The 24,116-nt window shown below is 38.3% G+C and overlaps 1 protein-coding gene across 1 annotated transcript in view; it reads left to right on the top strand.

The window, feature by feature from the left end:
• Window positions 1-24,116, top strand: part of kl-2 (dynein heavy chain 2, axonemal kl-2) — a 1,174,416-nt gene that overhangs the window by 154,175 nt on the left and 996,125 nt on the right. The window contains exons 12-13 of the mRNA XM_090369487.1: window positions 2,997-3,153; window positions 18,382-18,516. Of these exons, the coding sequence (XP_090225613.1) occupies window positions 2,997-3,153; window positions 18,382-18,516 (292 nt within the window). The remainder of the gene's footprint in view (window positions 1-2,996; window positions 3,154-18,381; window positions 18,517-24,116) is intronic.

The raw sequence follows: 24,116 nt of genomic DNA, 5'->3' as shown, positions 1-24,116 counted from the left end.
GTAAAGTACCACACATGGGAAACAGCAACCCCAGAGCAACGTATCAACTCTGTGGTACAACACTGACAGTGGTAGAGAATGAAAGGGACTTGGGGGTGGTTGTGCAGGCAGATATGAAGTTCTCTGAGCAGTGCAGACGGGCTGCAAGAATAGCTCATGGAGTATTGTCAATGATATACAGGAATTTTTCCAGCAGGGATAAGTAGGTGATTATTCCCTTGTATAAGGCAATGGTCAGGCCACACCTAGAGTACTGTATACAGGTCTGGAGGCCTCATTTCAAGAAGGATATAGAGCTGCTGGAACGAGTACAGAGAAGGGCAACAAGATTAGTGAATGGAACAAAGGGGTGCTCTTACGAAGAAAGGCTTAAGTTTTGCAAATTACAGTGTCTGGGCACCAGCGAGGTGTGTCTGATAGAGGTGTATAAAGCCTTGAATGGTTTGAGCATGCTCAATGCTAATGGGATTCTTCCTCTAGCTCAGAATAATAACCGGAGAGGGCATAAATTCAAATTGAGGAAAGACAGATGTAGGATAGACGTGCGGAAATTTGCCTTTAGCCAGCGGGTGGTTGGTTGGTGGAACAGACTTCCATCCCTTGTCGTGGAGGTTGATAGCCTAAATAAGTTTAAGGCTCAGCTGGGCAGGTATTTTGAACAAACAGAGGGGTGAAGTGGAACTGGTTTTTTTTTTTTTTTTTGGCTGATCCTGCATAAGCTTGCTTTCTTGCATCAAATGCCTCTGCTAATGCTAATGCTATTAGTTTGACAATTCATGGTGTAATCAATAGTAAGAAAAAGTGGGTTGGACATGCTGTATGAAGTAATGAAATTTTTGGATATGGTGTACACGTGGTAAGAATATACCCAGATCCTTGACATAATGTGGCCTCGACAATGCTGCCCGCACAACACACTACTCGGACTCCCTCCAGTTACTATCTGGCAGAGTAGAGGTAGCAAGATTGTACACAAGCTGATCCAGAAGCCTCCTAGAGAGTTACCAATAGGTTCGGTCCGGTGTACTAACTAGCGGCCGGCCTGCGAACACCGTTTTAAAGTGGTACCCTTGAAATGTAAGGAATATTGGATCTCGCCACGATGTTCATCATAACCTCAAAAGTCATCAATCATACTGCATGATGGAAGAGATGGGGAAGGCTTGACCGGAACTTAGCTCTAGAGACTAAACATGGGTTCCACCACTTCAAGCCTCCAATAAGCGAAGTGGTGGTATTTCACCGGTTGATGAGAGTCATCTACCACCTAGTACTGCCTGGTAACATAGAGGGGCAGCGTTCCTCCATGTGGTGTGGATTCCACACCTCGACCCCTGCTTATGTTGGTTCACACCTGGGTATTCACTCACCATGTACTTGTGCATGGAGGTTATACCCAGGATTACTAACAGTCCCATCATCGTGAAGGTGCAAGCAGAGGATTTGGCTGTCACAGACCGTTCGGACTTCACCGAAATTGGGTCCACTTGACTTGAATGTCACCTGAATATCAGTTCCATCAGCGTTTTAGACTCCCAGGTAGCAAGTACAGCTTGTCTGGCATATCTGAGAGAATATCTGTGACAACCTCAAGGACGTAAACCTTGGAAGGTTTAAATCTTTTCGCAGCTAAGCTTGCTCTATTAGTTTGACAATTCATGGTATATTCAATAGTAAGACAAAGTGGGCGGGACATGCTGTATGAAGAAGTGAAATTTTTGGATATGGCGTACATACACATGTTAAGAATATACCCAGATCCTTGACATAACGTGGCCTCGAAAATGCTCCTTGCGTACACACTACTCCGACTCCCTCCAGTCATTATCTGGCAGAGTAGAGGTAGGAAGATTATACATTAGGTGATCTGGAATCCTCCTAGAGAGTTACCAATAGGTTTGGTCCGGTGTACTAACTAGCGGCCAGCCTGCGAACACTGTTTTTGAGATGATTAATAAAGGTATGTTGTGAAAAAAAAAATTCACATCATTTTGCTTACCTTGTTAAGAAACCCAACCATCTGGTGGTAGTATTGTGGTATGCAAAATTTTGTTGATATTGTTGGAAGGTCAAATTTCATCCAGGGAGTACCTGAGTTTTGTATTGGATCTACTGCACCCTGCAATGTTATTCTTTTATCCTGAAGGTGATGGCCACTTTATGGATGACAATGTAACAACACATCATGCCAGAATCTTGCAAGAATGGTTCAGAAACATAACACGCATTTCCACCATCTTCCCTAGTCCACACTACTTGATCTCAGTCCTATTGAGAATGTGTGGGATATGCTTCAGAGAGCTGTTCGGCAACAAAGTCCTCTTCCTTTAACTTTGTTGCAGCCATGTGAAATTTTACTGGAAGAATGATTACAATAAAACCAAAATGCTCTAAAAACCTTATAGAATCAGTGCTGCACTGCACCCTTGCTGTTATTTTAAACAAATGCAGCCCGATTTGAACTGAATAGAATACTGAAATGGAGGTTTGTATTTTTTGACCAGTATATGTACTTGTGGAACAGTCTATTCTTCACACATTTTCTGGTAGATTTTTAAATCTACAGAAATTCAAGTCCAGTGTCAGCAAGTATCTCCTGTCTTCTCAACCTTCATTCATATGCAATACTAAAGCACTATTGGTTCTATAGATTGGGGCCATCACAATTCAAAAAAAAAAAAAAAGTTGCAAAGTTTTCTGCAATTGTGTAAACTTTACTATTAAAAAAGTAATTCTTTTCATGATGACTTCATGTAATAAAATCATCATGAAAGGAATTACATAATGACTTTATGTAATAATATAATCAAAAATTGGAAGTTAGTTAATTTTATGTAGTTAAAATTATGTAAATGATTTGGCCTTACAAAAATTGAAAATACTCTTCTTGGATATTTCTTGTATAATAAAATTCAAGTGCACTCAATGCTAATTTAATATACAAATCTTGTTAATTTGACAGCTAAATGAGTAATCATTTTGAAATTATTTATTAGGATACTTACTTTACTCTCACCAGAAGAACAAGGTTTATTTCGAAGTAAGATCAGAAATCTGGATAGAAGAGTTCAGCCTGGGTTAACACGTTTTACTTGGACATCTTCACAAGTTATCCACCACTATGTTCGAGATTGTAAAGATTATTGCCGTACGGTATGTTTGCAAAGTTTTTTTAAATATTTTTTTTGAAAATTATCTTGAAAAGCATTAATTCTTGAAAATTCTTAGAATGAAATTCTTGAATTAATTCTTAGAAATTAATTACTTCTTTTCATTCTAAATGGAAAGTATTATATGTACTATAACGTTCTTGCAAATTATGCAAGAAAGCAATCTTCTACAATATTAAACAAACAAACAAAAAAAAAAAAAAAAAAAGAACCTTCCTGTTTCACCTACCCATCCTCTCCAACAGTTTGTCTGGTTCTTACTTGAATTTATTTAGGTTATCAACTTCCACAACATCAGATGGAAGTTTTTTCAGGCAATCAACCACCCTCTAGCTAAAGGCAAACCTGTACATCTACTCTGTCACCATTCTTCCCCAATTTGAATTTGAGCCCCCCCTCATGTGCATAGTCTGAACAAGAGGAAGAATCCCATCAGCATTGAGCTTATTCAATCCATTCAAAGCCTTAAACACCTCAATCAGATCATCTCACAGGTGTCTAGTCTCCAGACACTCCAATCTGAGAATTGAAGCCTTTCTTGGTAAGAGTTGTTCCCTTTGTTCCCTCACCAATCTCATTGCCTTTCTCTGTACCCACTCCAGTTTTACATCCTTCCTAAAATGAGGGTTTCAGACCTGTATTCAGTACTCAAATTGTGTCCTGACTATTGCCTTATAAAATGGAATAATCACCTCCTTATTCTTGCTAGAAAAATTCCTGTATATCACTGACAAAAACCCCATGCACTCTCCTGGCAGCCTGTCCGCTATTACCCTCGGGTCTTTAATTTTCCACTGCCCTGAGTATAGTACCACACAGTTGGTAAGTTAATCTGGGCTTACTGCTACCCATGTGCTGCAGTGTCAATGTTAAACCTCAATTGCCATTTCTCAGCTAAACTGCCTAATTTTTCTAGATCTTCTTTTAGTAGCATACCATCATTACTGTCAGTAACCACCTGCTAACCTTCATATCATCTTCAAACATAGGCATTATGCCTGATATACTTTCATCATTATCATTAATAAATAATGGAAACAATGATGGGTCAGTCAAACCCTGGAGGACTCCAGGGTTTGATATGCAACAGTATCAAAAGCTTTTATGAAATCAAAGTATATGATATCAAATATATTTTTTTTCATCCAGTTTCTTCGTTACTGCATTATAGTATCCATTCAAATTGGTTGAACAAGATCGTCCCTTGATCAAAGTAGGCTGTGACTGAAGAAGTATAACAGTACTTCTGTCTACGAGGTGCACTATAGCCACAGCAGCTTTTGCGCCATTAAACACACACACACACACACACACACACACACACACACACACACACACACACACACACACACACACACACACACACACACACACACACTTCTGTCTACATGGTCCTGCATTATTTCTTTAACTAGTGACTCCATTATTTTCCCTGGAACAGAAGTGAAGCTAATGGGTCTGTTAGCCAGTTCACAGGAACTTTTCCTGAAATCAAGGATGCTCTCATAATCAAAACTAAGGGTTTGCTTACCTCCTTTGCTGCCTCCCTTAATATAATTGGATAGGTCCCATCCACCCCAGGTGCCTTTATTACATATAATTTCAGCAATTTCTCTTTCACTTTCCTCTCATTTATTACAAAATCCTTTAGTGCCCTGGTAGAGTTTGATACGCTTCTGCCATCCACTCCCTTAAAGAATTCCTCACATGTGAATATAGATGCAAAGAATATAGATACAGATTCAGCTTGTCAGCAACCTGAATCAACAGTTGAATCATCGATATCAAATGGACCTATGTGACCCATACCCCTTCTAGTGTTTACATAAGCAAAGAAGTCTTTGCTATTTTTTTTTTGCATCCTTTGCCAAAATTTTCTCTTAATCTGCCTTGCCTAACATCCTTTGTTACTTGATTGCAGACTAGTTTATATCTACCATAGGCTTCTTTGTCTCCTGATAATTTACATACATCCCAAGCATTTTTATTCTCTGTATCAAGTCTAATTAGTTCATCTGACATCCATTTAAATCAGCGGTTCCCAACCGGTTGTTTGTGAACCCTCAGGGGTTTGCAAAAGTGTCCCAGGGGGTTCGCACTAAAAATTCTGTAATGGTGTCTGCTTAGATTTACATAGGTATATTATTGTGAACCATAAAATATAACTAATAATAAACAATAAAGTAAAATTAAATTAAATAAAAAATAAAGAATTGCCAAAGAAAGAAACCACATCTCCCACAATTCCTTATAATTAGTTTGCTATCTTTCATGTTAAATAAATATGTTTGACGTACTAGATTTTTTTTTTCGTTCTCCAGGATCATTTGTTACGTATAGGTACTTTTTTTTTTTTTTTTTTTTTTTAGAACCTATAATACTTAGTACTGTGCATGGGTTGAAGATTGAAAAGATGAAAGAAGACACTTGTTGACATTAGACTTGAACATCTGCAGATTGTAATTTTCAGGAAATACATATGAAGGAAGGTTGTTCCAGAAAACAGAAGTTGAATGAATAAATGAGAAAGAAGAAAAGTTGGTTCTGTGAGTTTGAACTTGGACAGTAAAGTAAAGTAAAGTAAAGACCACCCCAGATGTGGGAACAATATTCAATGGTAGGGTGGATTTGCCATTTCTACAGAGTCAACAACTGTTTGGAAGAAAAGTAATGCCAAGAGCGAAAGAGAAAACTCAGTTTTTTAGATGCAGAGGAAGCAATAGTTGTAATGTGCTTTATGCCAAGAGAGATTAGAAGTCGGGGTAATGCCCAAGATCTTGCCTAGAAATCTAAACGTCATTGAATATAAGCATAGGAGCAGAAGAATCCTTTTTGCAAGATAAGAGACAAGGACAGAGTTATAGAAGGTTTGAAATTAAGTTATCTTTGACCACTGGAGAATTACCTGGAGATCAGCATTTAAGGATTTGCCAATGGATACTCGAGAAGTTGAAGCTGTTTGAGCAGGGCAAGGTTTGTGAAACTGGAATGAAATGTGATATCGTCAACAATACATGGATAGGATTTCTGGTCAATGGAAGAAGGTTATTAATATATAAGAGGAAAAGATTGGGAGAAAGAATTGAACCTTGAGAAACACCAGCATTAGTAGAGAATTTAGAACACAGAGCCAGCACATCACCCGCAGTGAGCGGTCAGAGAGAAAACTGCATACCCAATTACAAAGAACAGTTGGCAAACCATAGGATGGAAGCTTACTTAGAAGATCTTTATGCCAGACATGATCAAAAGCCTTTGAAAGGTCAAGAGCAATGACTTGAGTTTCACCAAACTTTTCCATTGAATTTGTCCATAAATGGGTAACATAAGCTAAAATATCACCAGTGGAATGACAATGATGGAATACATACTGGCGATCGTTGATCAGATGAAAGATTTCCAGGTAGTTTAAGAGTTGGCGGTTAATTGATTTCTCCATTACTTTGGAAAGACTAATGGAGAAATTACTTATATCCCATTGCGATATAAGTAATTGCAATGGGGCGATAATTGGATGGAAGAGATTTGTCACCCTTTTTAGGAACTGGCTGGATATGAGCAAATTTCCAAGCAGAAGGAAAAACACCTTTGGAATAAGAAAGGGAAAAAAGACTACACAATACAGGAGTAAGTTCAGGAGCACAGATTTTGAGAATAAGTGGAGAAATACCATCAGGACCTGGAGCTTTCTTAACATAAGATTTGTCAAAATCCTTTTGTCAGAAGACCACAGGAGGCATTGAATGGAGTGTACTGTGAATTGTTTGATGTGATTTACCAGATCCAGACTCAAGGTCAATACATGAGTTGGAAGAAAATTAGGATGCTAATAGGAGGTCAGCTTTATCTTTGGTTGATGTGGCAACAGAACCATCTGGTTTTGACAGAGGTGGGAACAGAGATGGACAAAATTGTGGCCAATAGCTTTGGCAAGAGACCAGAATGATTGGCTACCATTTGGACAAGCAAGTTTTCTACTCTTAGCTTGTTTGAAATCTAGTTTGACTGATTAATAACTGCTTTACAAAGTATAAATAATATTTAATAATAATTATTATTATGATGCAATGTCACTTATAAAAACGTAGTATTGGAAATATATTATAATAAAAATTCAGAAATATTATATGATTTCAGAGAATATAGGCTTAGTTCGCATTAAAAATATTATGTTGAAAGGGGTTCGCGAGTCAAAAAAGGTTGGGAACCACTGATTTAGATCTAAGCCTTGAACAGTATTTCTTAGTTGGTATGAAAAGCTTCTATGATTATTTCCTTGAATGTTTCCCATTTTGAATTTGCTGATGATAACATCATCAGTTGGTTCCACTGCATAGAATTTAAAACTGTCTGAGACCACTGTAGTCACCTTTATGAAAGCAAAAATCATTATACCCCTTACCCTTGATGGTAGTTACATCTTAATGTTGTTGTTGTTATTTGGTTTTTAGGAGCATTAGCAACTAGGGCCATATTGCTCTGGTACACATCTTAATGTAAATCCCACATTAATGCACTGTGATTACTGCCACCTAGTGGTTCTTTTTTCTCCAGATTTTAATGCATTAATAATTACTGTTGATAATCAGATCAAGATTAATAATTCTCTCTCTCTCTCTCTCTCTCTCTCTCTCATATGCTGCTGTAGAATACAGCCATACAATAAATCCACAAAAGCCTTGCTGTTGTGTGAGTGACAAATTACCAAATTCCAGTCATTTTCTGGCCCTGGGTGCCAAGCGTTTCTGTGGCCAAGGCGATTCTTGTGCGATTGAAGAGCGTTTTTCTCGAAGCGACTAGGTTCTCTTTTGTTTTCTCCCTTGCTTATTAAACTTTTCTGTTAAGTAGCCCTACTTTCTTAAAAGCACTAAGAAAAGAGCCCAGAAGAAGGAAAGAACCTTTTTCTTTAATTTAATTTGTCTTACTAACTGTACTAACCTATATGCTTGGCCACAAGTGGCACTGCTTCTGCCTCCCCGTGGCAGGGCCAGTAATCTGGGTGGTAAAAATAAACTCCCAGGGCCAAAAGAAGCTAACATGGATACGAGCAGTTATCCACTTTTAGAGCCATCAAGCTCAAGGTCAGAAATTCCTGACAACGACCGTGACACCAACCAGCCAAAAGGCTTAGAAGGGAAGCTCAATGCCATGATGAATTATCAAATTTCTTGGTAATTCATTCTTTATCCTCCCAACCTGTGGGCAAATTATCACCATTCTTGATTCAAAAATATTTGGAATCAATTACTGGATCACCAAAAATGGTGAAAAGACTACAATCCGGAGATCTCCTCATTGAAACAGCCACCTCTAAACATTCTGAGTGGCTCTTAAAGACAACATCATTTTGTGGGCTCTCAGTATCAATTACTCCACACAGAACCTTAAATTCATCAAAGGGTGTAATCAGTGAGTGGGACCTAATTACAGTCTCTGAAGAAGAGCTACTTCAAGAACTAAGTAGTCAAAAAGTTACAAATGTGAAACGGATTATGACTAAAAAAAATGGAAATCTCACTCCAACGAGATCCATCATTTTAACATTCAGTACACCAGACTTACCATCCTCAATTAAAGCTGGCTATTTGAATTGTCGTATTAGATCATATATTCCGAATCCCATTCGCTGCTTCAAATCCAGAAATACAGGAATTCGCAGCAGGCATGTAGAGGTGAGGCCATATGTCCCATCTGTGGCTGTAAAGATCACACTCAAGCGGATTGCTCTGTCAAAACCCCTGTTTGTCCAAACTGCAAAGGAAGCCACCCAGCTTTTTCCAAAATATGTGAGCTATGGATTACAGGAAAGAAAATACGAAATAGAAAATAAAGTCACCTTTCCTGAGGCACGTAGAGAAGTTATTGCCTAGTAGTCGTTCCTATGCAGCTCACACTCGGAACTTCTTTTCTACTGCAGCTCAAACAGATGTATCAGTTCCACCTAACACCTCTCTAGCGAACTTTCTCAAATCTACGCTTTCAACCTCAAAGAAAGATAATTCTCCAAAAAGAACTAGCGAAGCCACAAATACTCCAATCAGCATTCCTACTCATACCCCATCAGTCCCAGTTGGAAAAGAACAATTAAAATCTGAATCAGTCTCTAAAAAAAATGGAATATCCCTCCAAAAGCATGGATGTAGATGAGCTGCTAGACAATGAGGAACTCATTCTAGAACTCCATGCAGATGACACCATGGATACTGGATGCCCCACATTCTCAAAAAAGGACCAAAAAAAATGTTCCATGTACAGAAAACAGTCAGACGAATCACCCTCAGGTTTTTTTTTTTTTTTTTTTTTTTGTTAGCACATTGGCTTCTGTGGCCATTATGCACCTCCCAAGGTTTTTGCATTACTCTGATCCATTTCCGAGGCGGGATTCGAACCAGCGACCTTTGGGTTGCTAAGCAGGCACTTTACCCACCCGGTTAGCCCGGTCGGCCACCCTCAGGTAAACCTAAATAATGCATAAGATCATACAATGGAATTGCAGAGGACTAAGCAATCATTCTGATGACTTAAGAGATTTAATAGCTCAATTTAATCCCATAGGTGTATGCTTACAGGAAACACCCCAAATTTTGCCAAAATTTTCAAGTTATACCATTTACAGACGAGATAGGAACTCAGAATTACCTGCACGTGGAGGAGTTGCCATTCTTGTTAACGCTAACATACCATCCAGGCCGATCCAATTGAGAACCACCCTAGAAGTTGTGGCAGCTCGCGTTGCAGTTGGTACATCATTTATCATTGTTTCCATTTATATTCCGCCATCTGCACCACTTCTGCTTTCAGAACTTGACAACCTCATTGCACATTGCACAACTCACAACTCCTTTTTGGAGACTTTAATGGACACCATCCATTGTGGGGATCGGCCACAATGGATAGAAGAGGCAAATTGATGGAGGAATTCATGCATAATAATGATCTTAATTTATTAAATTCTGGATCTCCTACCTACCTACATCCACTTAGCAACTGGATCTTCTTCCGCAATAGATACATCAATTTGTTCACCATCCATATTTCCAATCGTGACATGGTCGGTATTAACCAATCTCTTTAACAGTGATCACTTTCCAATTATTTGTTCTCTACAAACAGGGGTAACTTCAAATCCCGATCAACAATCCACTTGGCAGTTTAAAAAGGCAAACTGGGGTGGCTATTCTGCCCAGATAGGCTTAGACAGATTTATTGTTCAAAGACAACATATTGACGATGTAAACTCTTACATAAGGAGGGCGCTGACTCTCTTTAAAAATTACAGCTGTGAGTTACAGGCTCTGAAAAAGCGATAAGTGTTTGCCTTTTTATTTACATAATTGTTATTTTATATTGTACTTAATACGTAGTCTTATAGTTACGCTGGTTATTTTTATTTTAATTTAGATAAAGATTTTTTGTGGATTACTACTTAATATACATAAAACCGTTATTTCGTTTGAATCTTGCAGCCATTGTTTTTGTATATAGTGGTAGGGAATTCAAATTTTTCATTGAGGTAGCTAGATAGCTCTAACGCATAATTATATAGAGTAATACGCTTCACTGTTTCTATTAGATAGAGTAGTATTGACATTTAATTAATTTAATTTATTGATCTTATTAATTTAAAATAGCATGGCCCAAACTAGAGCAGCAAAGAAACGGGCACAAAGTAGCAGGAGTGCTGTGACTCGGGGGGCGAACTGAGGGGGGAAATTCTCCAACGGATCACAGCCTAAAAAAAAGTGCAACTTGTGAAATGTTTGCCGAACTCTCTGGAACGGAACATGATATTGCCATGGGGGATGTCGTGTGTGCGCGCGATGTAAGGAGTGTAAGGACATCAGGCGATAACTCAGCGTTGTTATGGGCCTATATGAGAGTTTGAAGGACAGGGTGGATGCCCTCGAAAGATCTAAATTGAGGGGCCCATCAAGCTCTCAGCTGCCCACATCAATGCCAGAGCTTGCACTTGGTCATCATGCAACACAGCAGCAACCCCCAAGGCAGAATGCGCTGGTCCCACAGGAACTAGTAGTTGTTGGTGACTCTATTGTCAGGGAAACGGGGAACATGCTTTGTAAAAAGGATAGGTGAAACAGGACCAGGATATGTCTGCCAGGGGCAAAGGTTGATGACATTGTAGAGTGGATATCATCTTTTAAGGCCACAAAAGGTGATATAGTTGTACACGTTGGCACTAATGATATTAAGAGTAGGAGACCGGCAGAATTACTTAACAAGTACAGGTCACTTTTGAACAAAAGCCGAGAATTAGGGTTGAATTTGAAAGTGTCTGCAATTCTTCCCAGACACGATAGCAGGGAGTATATGATGAGAGCCTTGTCAATCAATTCAGCCCTGGAAAGATTGTGCAAGGCTCAAGGGATAGAATTTTTTTCAGCCTGGTCTGTACTTGTTAACAGGAGAGACTGCTTCTACAGGGATGGGATACACTTAAATAGAAAGGATGCAAGAATATTTGCTGATGCTATCGAAGCAGTGTTAGGTGGGTCGGAAAACTGATAGCTTGGGAGGATACAAGGACTAATAGTTTCAGTAGCCAAGAAGCATGTGGTACTCACTGCTGCTCCTTCCCACCTGGCTACGGAGGCACCCTTCAGCGTCCTCTCCAACTTGTAGGAACCCTTTACCTTATCACATATTCTTGGTAATGAAGCAAATTTCAAGGATCTGTTTAAGTATTTAAAATGCATAAATTTATATAATAGCATCTAATCATAACGTGAAATCAGTGATACCCAAACCATGAACAGGCGCAATATGGCCCAAGAGGCCCTTGTGCCAAAAACCTCAAATACAACAACAACAACAATCCAGAGCCTTAACAAAATTCTTCATTAATCCAATATTTACATACAGAGGTGGAAGAAGAACCTTTTTTCGTTCAACCAGTGGAACATATTTTATATTTCTTCTTCCAGGTGAAACGTTCTCCCTCTTTTCTCATTGCTGCACAATATAATGTTTTTCTGTTGCATGACTATCCCACTTGCATAGAAAACAGTAATTTGTGAAGCCTCCCTGTAGACTAATGAGCAGTTTAATCATTTTAAGATCACCACATCCTAGAAAAGTCATAGTATTTTATTTCACTAAGGATCTTAAACATAGTTTAATATGTTTCTTTCAAGCCAATAGCATGAAGGAGAGGAACTGATGGGGATGCATTTCCATTGCTGCAAAACTGCTTTTAAATTTAATTTTACGGCATCAATAAATATATAGCTCACCAGTTCAGAAGACCACTGATATCCGTACAGAAACAGATACCACCTTTCATAATGAAATATTTTTAAAACACTTTGTGGTTTTTTTGTATACTGTCATTTTAGTTCCTGCTTTGAGTAACTTCCAATGTTGTAACCTAGAACTAAAGAGCTCTAAAGAGTTCTTTGGTTCTAGGTTCTCTTCTTGCTTGCCCTTTAGATAAGTTTAAATCACAAACTAAGCCATTCAACTATTCTATCTTAATTAAGCGTAGTGCATTATAATTTTCTGATAAGTAGACCAAACAAAGCGATGAATCCTATATTCATCACTGCATCCTTTATCCCATGATTTTGGGTAATCTGGTATCAGCAGGCCTTCATTATGTGAAATAAGTCTTATTACAGATGTATGTTAAAATATTTGATACTGACTTGCTTTTTCTAGCCTTCCCTGATGTTTTTGTCATGCAGAAATAGCAATCATCAATGTGGTGTATGGTTCTTGCCATACCACAGGAACAGGAAATGGCATACTTTTAATTTTCTTGGTTAGGCACATCCTCAGATTTATGGTGCAGGTAATATAGCACATATGTGGAGCCGAAGTTTTGCCTTGATCACTAATCTTGCAAACAAAGTACAAAGAATATGCACATTTAATAATATTAGATTTTCTTCCTCTGAGTTTTTTTTTGTAAACCATAACAGAAATTGTAACATGTAATGCACTTAACAGAAATTGTTAGTGTGATTCAAACACTTCCTTTGCTTTTGCTTAAAGTTTTTTACAATGCATTGCTAAGAAAAACATAGCAGAAACAAACAATATGCAGATAAATTGTACATGTATTCATATTACAACTGTCCTTCTGTTACTGAAGGAGAGAGGTGGGAGATTTGACAGACAAGGTTGAACATAATATGTTAAACCTCCGCAAAATTACTGCCATCTGCGAGGAAACGCAAACATCATTATTTGCAAGTAATACAAGCATCGTCTCTGATTTCCTGATAAAAATTGGCTACAAACAGCTGTTATATTAGTGGAAGTAAAAATAATATTGGTCACTGTTATTAAAGCAGTTGAATAGGTGATGTGCTAAGTCTTTTTTTTTAATTTTTTTCTGTCTGATGCTTTATAAGCCTGCTTTAGCATTAGCATTAGTAGAGGTATTTGATGCAAGAAAGCAAGCTTATGCAGCATCAGCCAAAAAAAAAAAAAAAAAAAACCCACTTCCACTTCACCCCTCTGTTCATTCAAAATACCTGTCCAGCTGATCCTTAAACTTATTTAGACTATCAACTTCCACGACAAGGGATGGAAGTCGGTTCCACCAACCAACCACTCGCTGGCTAAAGGCAAATTTCCGCACGTCTATCCTACATCTGTCTTTCCTCAATTTGAATTTATGCCCACTCAGATGATTCTTCTGAGCGAGAGGAAGAATCCCATCAGCATTGAGCATGCTCAAACCATTCAATGCTTTATAGACCTCTATCAGATCACCTCGCTGGTGCCTAGTCTCCAGACACTGTAATTTGCAAAACTTAAGCCTTTCTTCGTAAGAACACCCCTTTGTTCCATTCACTAATCTTGTTGCCCTTCTCTGTACTCGTTCCAGCATCTCTACATCCTTCTTGAAATGAGGCCTCCAGACTTGTATACAGTACTCTAGGTGAGGCCTGACCATTGCCTTATACAAGGTAATAATCACCTCCTTATCCCTGCTAGAAAAATTCCTATATATCATTGACAATACACCATGAGCTACTCTTGCAGCCCGTGTGCACTCCTCAGAGAACTTCATATCTGAGTGCACAACCACCCCCAGGTCCCTTTCATTCTCTATCACTGTCAGTGTAGTACCACAGAGTTGATACGTTGCTCTGGGGTTGCTGTTTCCCATGTGTAGTACTTTACATTTGTCAATGTTAAACTTCATTTGCCACCTCTCAGCCCATCTGCTGAACCTTTCCAGATCCTGTTGCAGCAGCATAGTGTCAGTAGTGTCCTTGACAACCTTGCCTACCTTTGTATTGTCTGCAAACTTGGACATTAAGCTTGATATACCATCATCAATATCATTTATGAATACAGAAAAACAATAATGGACCCAACACTGAGCCCTGAGGGACTCCACTAATAACATTAGTCCACGATGAGCAGTGTCCATTGATTACCACTCTCTGTCTTCTCCCCCTCAGTCATCCCTTTATCCACAGCAGCAATTTGCCTCCAATGTCACACTGCTCCAATTTGTGCAGCAGTCTTCCATGTGCAACAGTATCAAAAGCCTTTCTAAGATCCAAGTATATAATATCAAAGTTATTCCCTGCATCCAGTTCCTTTGTGACTGCATCATAGTATCCAATCAAATTGGTCAGGCAAGACTTCCCCTTAACAAAACCATGCTGTGTCCGAGCTATAACTGAAGTCTTGTCTAAATGATCCTGCAGTGCTTCTTTAACTAGTGCCTCCTTAATTTTCCTGGAACAGAAGTTAAACTCACAGGTCTATAATTGCTTGTGTCAGCCTTTGATCCTCCCTTGTGAATTGGGGTCACATTTGCACATCTCCAGTCTGCGGGTACCTCCCCTGGGTCCAAGGAAGCTCTCATAATTATGGCTAAGGGTTTGCTTACTTCCTCAGCTGCCTCCTTTAATATAACTGGATAGATCCCATCCACCCCAGGTGCCTTTCTTGTGTTTATCTTCAACAGTTTCTCCTCCACTTTACTCTCAGTTATTACAAGATTCTCTAGCTTACTGCTAGAGTTGAATACACCCCTGGCTTTCCCCTCGCTAAATAACTCCTCATGTGTGAATGTCGATGCAAAATATTCATTTAGTTTGTTAGCTACCTGAGCAGGATCATCAACAGTTGACCCATCGATATCAAGTGGACCAATCTGATTCATCCCCTTCCTTCTAGAGTTTACATAAGTAAAGAACTCTTTGCTGTTTTTCTTTACATCCCTTGCCAAAGATTTCTCGTACTCTGCCTTCGCCTGCCTAACCTCCTTTGTGACTTGGTTACAGATCAACTTGTATCTATCATAGGCTTCTGTGTCATTTGTTAATTTGTATGTATCCCATGCATGTTTCTTCTCTGCCATATGCCTCATCAGTTCATCTGACATCCATTTAGGCCTAAACCTTGAACAATATTTCTTAGTTGGTATGTAAAGCCTAGTAGCTTCCAAGATAAGTTCTTTGAATGCTTCCCATTTTGCATTTGCTGTTGGTAAGATCATCAGTTGGTCCCACTGTATAGAATTTAAATACTGTCTCAGTCCATCGTAGTCACCTTTACGAAAGCAATAACCCTTCCCTTTACCCCTAATGGTAGTTACCTTTTTGAGTAAATCCCACTTCAGCACACTGTGATCACTGCCTCCTAGTGGTTCTTTTATCTGCAGATTCTTAATGCATGAAGAATCACTGCTGATAATCAAATCAAGAGTATTCCTCCCTCTAGTTGCCTCCCGAACATGTTGATGTAGAAAACAATCATCCAATAAATCCACAAAAGCCTTGCTAGTGTGTGAGTGACCAGCCCCCAAACTCCGGTCAATATCTGGGAAATTAAAATCTCCCATTATAAGACTCTCTGATTTACTGGCCCACTCTATTTCCCTGTACAGTTTCTTATTATACTCATCAGAGTCATTAGGCCTAAAGCACACTCCTACTCTCCTACTCTACTTTCTTTTATCATTTTCCACTATTAATACTAATTAAAACTAAAACAAGTGGCAAAAGAGGTAAGTAAACCTTTAGCTATAATTATGAGAACTTCCTTGCACTAAGGGAAGGTTCCTTCAAATTGGAAAGTGCAAATGTCTTTAGCATTAGTAGAGGCACATGATGCAAGAAAGCAAGCTTATGCAGCATCAGCCAAAGAAAACCCAAAAAACTCTCCCATTTCACCCCTCCTTTCATTCCAAATACCTGTCCAGCCCAGCTTTAAATTATTTTAGGCTATCAACTTCCACAACAAAGGATGGAAGTCTGTTCCACCAACCAACTACCCACTGGCTAAAGGCAAACTTCTGCACATCTATCCTACATCTGTCTTTCCTAAATTTGAATTTATACCCTCTCAGGTGATTATTCTGGGCAAGAGGAAGAATCCTATCAGCATTGAGTATGCTCAAATCATGCAAGGCTTTATACACCTGAATCAGATTACCTTGTAGGTACCTAGTCTCCAGACACTGTAATTTGTAAAAATTAAGCCTTTCTTCCTAAGAGCAACCCTTTGTTCCATTCACTAATCTTGTTGCCCTTCTCTGTACTCATTCCAACAGCTCTACATCCTTCTTAAAATGATACCTCCAGACCTGTATACAGTACTCAAGGTGTGTCCTGACCATTGCCTTATACAAGAGGATAATCACCTCCTTATCCCTGCTAGAAAAATTCCTGTATATTATTGATAAGACACCATGAGCTACTCTTGCAGACCATCTGCACTGCTCAGAAAACTTCATATCTGCCTGCACAATTACCCCCAGGTTCTTTTCGTTCTCTACCACTTTCAGTGTAATACCACATAGTTGATATGTTGCTCTGGGATTACTGCTTCCCAAATGTAGTTCTTTACATTTGTCAATGTTAAACTTCATTTGCCACCTCTCAGCCCATCTGCTCAACTTCTCTAGTTCCTGTTGAAGCAGCGTACTGTCATTAGTGTCCTTAACAACCCTGCCAACCTTTGTATCGTCTGCAGACTTGGACATTAAGCTTGATATACCATTATCAATATCATTTATAAATACAGAAAACAACAATGGATCCAACACTAAACCCTGAGGGACTCCACTAATAACATTAGTCCATAATGAGCAGTGTCCATTGATTACCCCTCTCTGTCTTCAGCAATTTGTGCAGTAATCTGCTGCAATTTGTGCAGCAGTCTTCCATGTGCAACAGTATCAAAAGCCTTTCTAAGATCCAAATATATAATATCAAAGTTATTCCCTGCATCCAGTTCCTTTATGACCACATCATTGTATCCATTCAGATTGGTCAGGCAAGACTTTCCCTTAACAAACCCATGTTGTGTCCGAGCTATAACTGAAGTCTTGTCTAGATGATCCTGCAGTGCTTCTTTAACCAGTACCTCCATTAATTTTACTGGAACAGAAGTTAAACTAACAGGTCTATAATTACTTGTGTCACCCTTTGATCCTCCTTTGCCTATTCATAAATGGGATCGAAGGGTAAAGTGAATAATTATAGACCTGTAAGCTCGAATTCTTTTCCACTTCTGTTCGAATTCTGTTCACTTTATTGGTGAGAGGTTACAGTATTATGTAAGCTATATGTTCAGTAGTCTTATTTATTTTTTGCCAAACTTCATATAAGCCAGATTTTATTTTTACATTTTATTTTGTGAAACACGCATTTTTTATAAACTTTCTGATGGAATATATTGGACTTGTTTAATACTTCATAGAACATTAATTATTATTAGCCATATGGTGAAAGTCAGCCTGAGGCTTTTGCTGCACTAGCCAAAAATAAAAGTTCTGAATTACCCTGAGAGAGAGAGAGAGAGAGAGAGAGAGAGAGAGAGTATAAGGGAATCAGCAAGGAAGAGAAGAATGATGATATCCAGCTCAGGACTCTGGGTGCGTCAAGCCCATACTCACCAGATGTGAGTCCATGGGTTCATATCTGTTCTGGAACAAATTTGCTTAGTTATAAGTTTTTTGCATTTCTGTTTAATTGTATTTTTTTTTTTTTTCCAATTTTAAAGATCTTTTATCAATGCAAGTTTAATTAACAAGTTTCTGATAAAATTTTATTTCACCATTTCTAGAGTAAAATCTTCTCGATTATTTTCTGCCATTTTTGGAATGAAAAATAAAAATTTTATTATCAGTATTTGTAAAATAGTGCAGTTGTCATATCTACTTACATATCCATGTAGATGCAGGTATAAATTAATTATTATTTCTTATATTGATATTTAGGTACAGAGGCTAGTGAGTCAATACAAATCTGCTAATGCTGTCATTACTAGAATTTGCCAGAAAATAAGTCAATTACTTCTTGTATTGATTGTCTCTAAAAATCCCCAAGAAAGTGAAGAATTTGAGAATGATCAGGTTTGTTTCTAATGTAATTATAAAATGTACAAAAACAAGTAGAGCACAGAATTTTAGCATTCCAGTGGGAGGGTAGCCATTAGATGGCAAGCAGTATCTTACACTATGTTAGATATTGATATTAACTTAATGGGGCCTTCTGTAGCCAGGTGGGCAGGAGCAGCAGTGCGTAGCACACACTTTCTAGATTAGACCGGGGTTTGAGCCCATGACCACCAAATACGGAGGATGCGGAATTGCTCCGGGGATATGACCACTGCACATCCCCGGAGCAATATGGCCTTAGTTGCTAATGTAACTAATAAACAAACAATATTAACTAATCCAAGTGCTGTTCTACTTCAAACTACTGGTGATTCCATTGTACATTTGATACTTACTCCATAGTCTGCATTATAAAAAATATATTTTTTTCAATATACAGTAGTATGCAAATTAATGGAAACAATCCAGTTATTTACAGATATAAGCATTTTAAAAGTGGAACTTAGTAATTAGTATAGCCTCCTTTGGCTGGAATAAGTTGTTTAATATTTGACTTAGATTCCACCAGTTTTTGACACATTTTTGGCATTTCTGGATCAAGGAAACCAAACTTGAAGGATTGAATCATTTTGAATCATGTGTTGCCCAATGTGGGAATAGCATGGGTTTCCAAAATTTGCAAATATTTTGTACTGTTCATAATTCCATCAAGGATCATTGTCACAGGGTCCTTTTGCAAAAAAACAAGCCTCAGAACACTTTTTTTACAGGATATTTAACCGTCTTTTGATGTGCTTCACAAAAACCAGTTTCCCATCTTGTTTTTGAATGTAGCAAGATGCCTGCCTCGGCCAATAAAGTGAGTCTCATCAGAAAATAGCACTTTCTTCCACTGTTCAGTTATCCATCCAGCATATATCTTTGCCCAATTAATTTGAAGGATTGAATCATTTTGAATCATGTGTTGCCCAATGTGGGAATAGCATGGGTTTCCAAATTTTGGAAACCCATGCTATTCCCACATTGGCGTCTCCGTAGCCAGGTGGGCAGGAGCAGCAACAAGTTTTTAGTGGTCAACCTTAGATTTTTCTTAAGAGGATTGCATCATCTCTGAATGTATTTTTTTTGCTTTCTCCCACAGGTTCCGAGACACCAACCCTGTCTCTTTTTCGCATTGTAGAATTTTATTTATAGCATTCACACACTCCATATGTTTTTGCTATTTCTCTTTGAGTCGTGTGTGTGTGTGTGTGTGTGTGTGTGTGTGTGTGTGTGTGTGTGTGTGTGTGTGTGTGTGTGTGTGTGTGTTCAGACAGCGTTACAATTTTTGTTCTCTTCTTTGGTGTGATATTCATAGTTGAAACAAGAAACAATACAGTAAGCCATAAATAACTTCAAACCATTAAGCTGCAAACGTCTATTAAAATGATCTAATTTTAAGAAAAATTAATTAAAGCAATGCTCCTCTGTTTAAACATAATTTCACATAAACCAACATTTTCTGCATCACAAGTGATTGTTTCCATTAATTTGCACACTTCTCTACCTATACAAATATCTATCCTACAATGGTTGAATCTATGAAGTTAAAGCATATGAATAAGAATTAAACACACAAAATTCAAACCCATTTATTTAAATCTAATATATTTCCTGTTTATACTCCAGCACGACAACCAAGTCAGTAGAGTTTACAATAAATCGTCAATACAAATATTTATCGCATTTTAGTAGTCACGGGCTTGAACCCCCGGTCAACTCAAGGAACATGTGCTATGCACTCTCACTCCTGACCACTCGGCTACGTCAGGCCTATATTTTTGTAATATTAATTAGAAAAAATAAAAAAATAGTGAATTTGCTTCTAAGAAGGAGTTATTTATTAGATGTAATATGAAATCAGCTGATGAAATGTTACATTTAGTAAGAACCTTTCAAAGTGTTTTTAACAAGATTTGCTACCTTTGTATTTTTAAAGGGGTGGGGGAAAGCATTAACACACAAATACTCTTGAGGGCCACACAAAATCAACTGGAGGGCAGCTTGTGAGATTAAATGAGAGTTGCTCAACTGGCAACCTTTATTTAATCCTCATTTAATATTTGGGAAAAAGTAAGGAGGAGTGTCTAGATTAAGAGCCACCCCCATTCAAATTTGGGGCTCTTTTCAGTCCAGACCACACTCTTTGCACACTCAATGTATTGCCCTCTCTCTCTCTGCATTGCCCTTAGGACTAGCCCTACAACTGGCAGATAGCCAGTTTGATAGCCCTAATTTAATCCATCAACTCCATTCCATATCATTTCATATAGCAAAAATCTATTGCATTTATATCATTTACTTCATTTATTTTGCCACAAGAATCAAAATAGAAAAAAAAAAACAAATAAATAAATAACATCCACATTTCAGTTTGATCATTTATACCAAGAAATCTTGATATCCACGAACTCAGTGAATTACCACACCATACTGGGCTACTCAAATCATAATGTAGCATGTGTGGTGTGGTGTGGTGAAACACCTTTAGAAAGGAGCTACTATATTTAACAAACCAATGAATGAAAAATTTCTCTGAGTGTTTCTTTCCACTAGTACTCTCCTAGAAAAGGAGATGATGTAAAGATTGCTAGAGTAGTTAATGATCACTGCCAAGCAGAGCTCTAGATAGATTTCAGGGATGGTCAGAAAAATAGCAGCTATGCTTTAATCCAGCAAAGTGTAAGGTATTACAGATATTACATCTTGGGGAACAGTAACCCCAAAATAACTTTTACACTTGGTGGAGTTGAACTAAAGCCAGTAGTGGAGGAAAGGGACCACACTTGTAATACCTTGTATGGAGACTGCACCTAAAGAAAGACATTGTTTTCTAGTTACTCTAGCAAGGAAACAAAGCTACTCTAGAAAATCTACTATTTTCTAGAGTAGCTTTATATTCCTAGTTACGATACTTAGTTTAAATTTTAACTTAGATAGAGATTTTGTAGGTTATTAATTATATCGGTAAGGATATCCATGTGTTTTACAAATTTTGCAGAGCCGGTGAATGGGACATTTTTTAGCTTTATTTAGTCGCTTTATTGACTAATTGTTATATTAAATTATTTTCTATAAGTAGCGTATAGACCTAGTCAAGATCCATGGTTTATTCTGAATTGAGACAGTGAGATTTCGGAAATTAATTAATACTTAAGTGTCTGTAGATTTACCGTTTGTAACATGCCGCCATTGTTATACGATACAACGTTATATCCTGAACTAGATAGAGTTAGCTTAGTATAGTATAGTATATAATATTATCAATTAATCAGTAAAATTTATTAATTTTGTTGAACTTCATTGTCAATTAAATTGTACTTTTTAACTAAATACATATAATGACTAAGATTTTACAAATGTAACATAATTAATTAATACATAACTGATATGGAAGTTATATAAAGAAACTCGAAAATAATACTTGATATTGAAAAAATATATATAGATATATAGTGTTACAACTGGGTTGGGATACAAGTTTAGGATTTTTGTACTGAAATTGAAATTTTATTGAAATTGAATCGAAATCATGACTCAGACCAGAGCAGCAAAGCAAAAGGTTCAAGCTAATGGGAGTGCTGTGGCTCAGGGGAGAACTGAGGGAGGCAGTTGCCCTCTGAATCAAAGCCTTTTAAAATGCACTGCTTGCTTGATGTTTGTGGAGCAATCGGGTATGGAACATGATATTGCCAAGGGGGATATTGTCTTTGTGTGTGTGTGTGTGTGTGTGTGCGTGTGCGTGTGTGCGCGCGCGCGCGCGCGATGTAACGAGTATGAGGAAATGAGGCAACAACTCAGCGTTGTTATGGGCCTGAAGAAGAGCTTGAAGGACAGGGTGGATACCCTAGAAGGATCTAAATTGAGGGGGCCCATCAAGCTCTCAGCTGCCCACATCAATGCCAGAGCTTGCACTTGATCATCACGCAACACAGCAGCAACCCCCAAGGCAGAATGCCCTGGTCCCACAGGAACTAGTAGTTGTTGGTGACTCTATTGTCAGGGAAACTGGGATCATGCTATTTAAAAAGGATAGGTGGAACAGGACCAGGGTATGTCTGCCAGGGGAAAAGGTTGATGACATAGAGCAGATATCATCTTTCAAGGGCACAAAAGGTAATATTGTTGTGCACGTTGGCACTAATGATATTAAGAGTAGAAACTGGCAGAATTACTTAACAAGTACAGGTCACTGTTGAAAAAAAGCTGTGAATTAGGGTTGAATTTGAAAGTGTCTACAATTCTGCACAGACATTATAGGAGGGAGTATATGATGAGAGTCTTGTCAATCAATTCAGCCCTGGAAAGATTGTGCAAGGCTCAAGGGGTAGAATTTTTTTTTTTTTTTTTTTTTCCAGCCTGGTCTGTACGTGCTAACAAGAGAGATTGCTTCTACAGGGATGGGATACACTTAAATAGAAATGGTGCAAGAATATTTGCTGAAGCTATCGAGGCAGTGTTATGTGGGTCGGAAAACTGCTATCTTGGGGGGGGGGATATGCAGACCTAATACATTAACAGTAGCCGCTGGCAGAGGTGAAAGTGATTCTTGCACTACTTCTATTGGAATGAGCAGCAGCCTGGAAAACAAGTTGCAGGGGATTTCAGAGACTGCTGGGAGTCATTGCGGTACAAGTAAACACATGGGCTGTGTTAAAGTAGCTAAGAATAGGAACAGGTGCATGTATACATGCGTATACACCAATGCTTGCAGTTTGGTAAATAAATTTGATGAATTTGAGGTGTTGTCAAAACATCAAAGGCAAATATTGTTGATATATCAGAGACTTGGTGTCACAGAGATATAAGGAATGCAGAACTGGAATTTGGGGAGTACAATGTGTACGGGAAGGATAGACAGGATAGGAAAGGAGGAGGGATTATGCTATTAGTTAAGAACCACATAAAATCCAAACCAGTACAGCCAGTTGACATGGCTAGACAGTGCAGTGTGAAGTCAGATTGGTGTGACATAAGCACTTGGAAATCAAAATTGAGAGTAGGAGTGTGTTATAGGCCTAATGACTCTGATGAGTAAAATAAACAACTGTACGGGTAAATAGAGTGGGCCAGTAAATCAGAGTCTTATAATGGGGAGTATCCCAGATACTGACTGGGATATGTGGGTCAGTCAGCACACTAGCAAGGGTTTTGCGGATTTATTGGATGATTGTTTTCTACATCAGCATGTTCGGGAGGCAACTACAGGGAGTAATACCCTTGATCTGATTATCAGTAGTGATTCTTCATGCAGTAAGAATCTGCAGATAAAGGAACCACTAGGTGGCAGTGATCACAGTGTGCTGAAGTGAGAATTACTCAAAAAGGTAACTACCATCAGGAGTAAAGAGAATGGTTTTTGCTTTCGTAAAGGCACATACGGAGGTCTGAGATAGTATTTAAATTCTATATGGTGAGACCAACTGATGATGTTACCAACAGCAAATTCAAAATGGGAAGCATTGAAAGAATTAATCTTTGAAGCTACTAGCTTTACATACCAACTAACCAAGTCACAAAGAAAGTTAGGCAGTCAAATGCAGATTACGAGAAATCTTTGGCAAAGAATGCAAAGA

The sequence above is a fragment of the Mastigoproctus giganteus genome, chromosome 1 (genome assembly GCF_048544385.1).
Source record: "Mastigoproctus giganteus isolate SK-2022 chromosome 1, ASM4854438v1, whole genome shotgun sequence".
NCBI lineage: Eukaryota > Metazoa > Arthropoda > Arachnida > Uropygi > Thelyphonidae > Mastigoproctus > Mastigoproctus giganteus.
The sequence above is the reverse complement of the archived record's forward strand: the minus strand, read 5'-3'. Positions and strand labels throughout refer to the sequence as shown.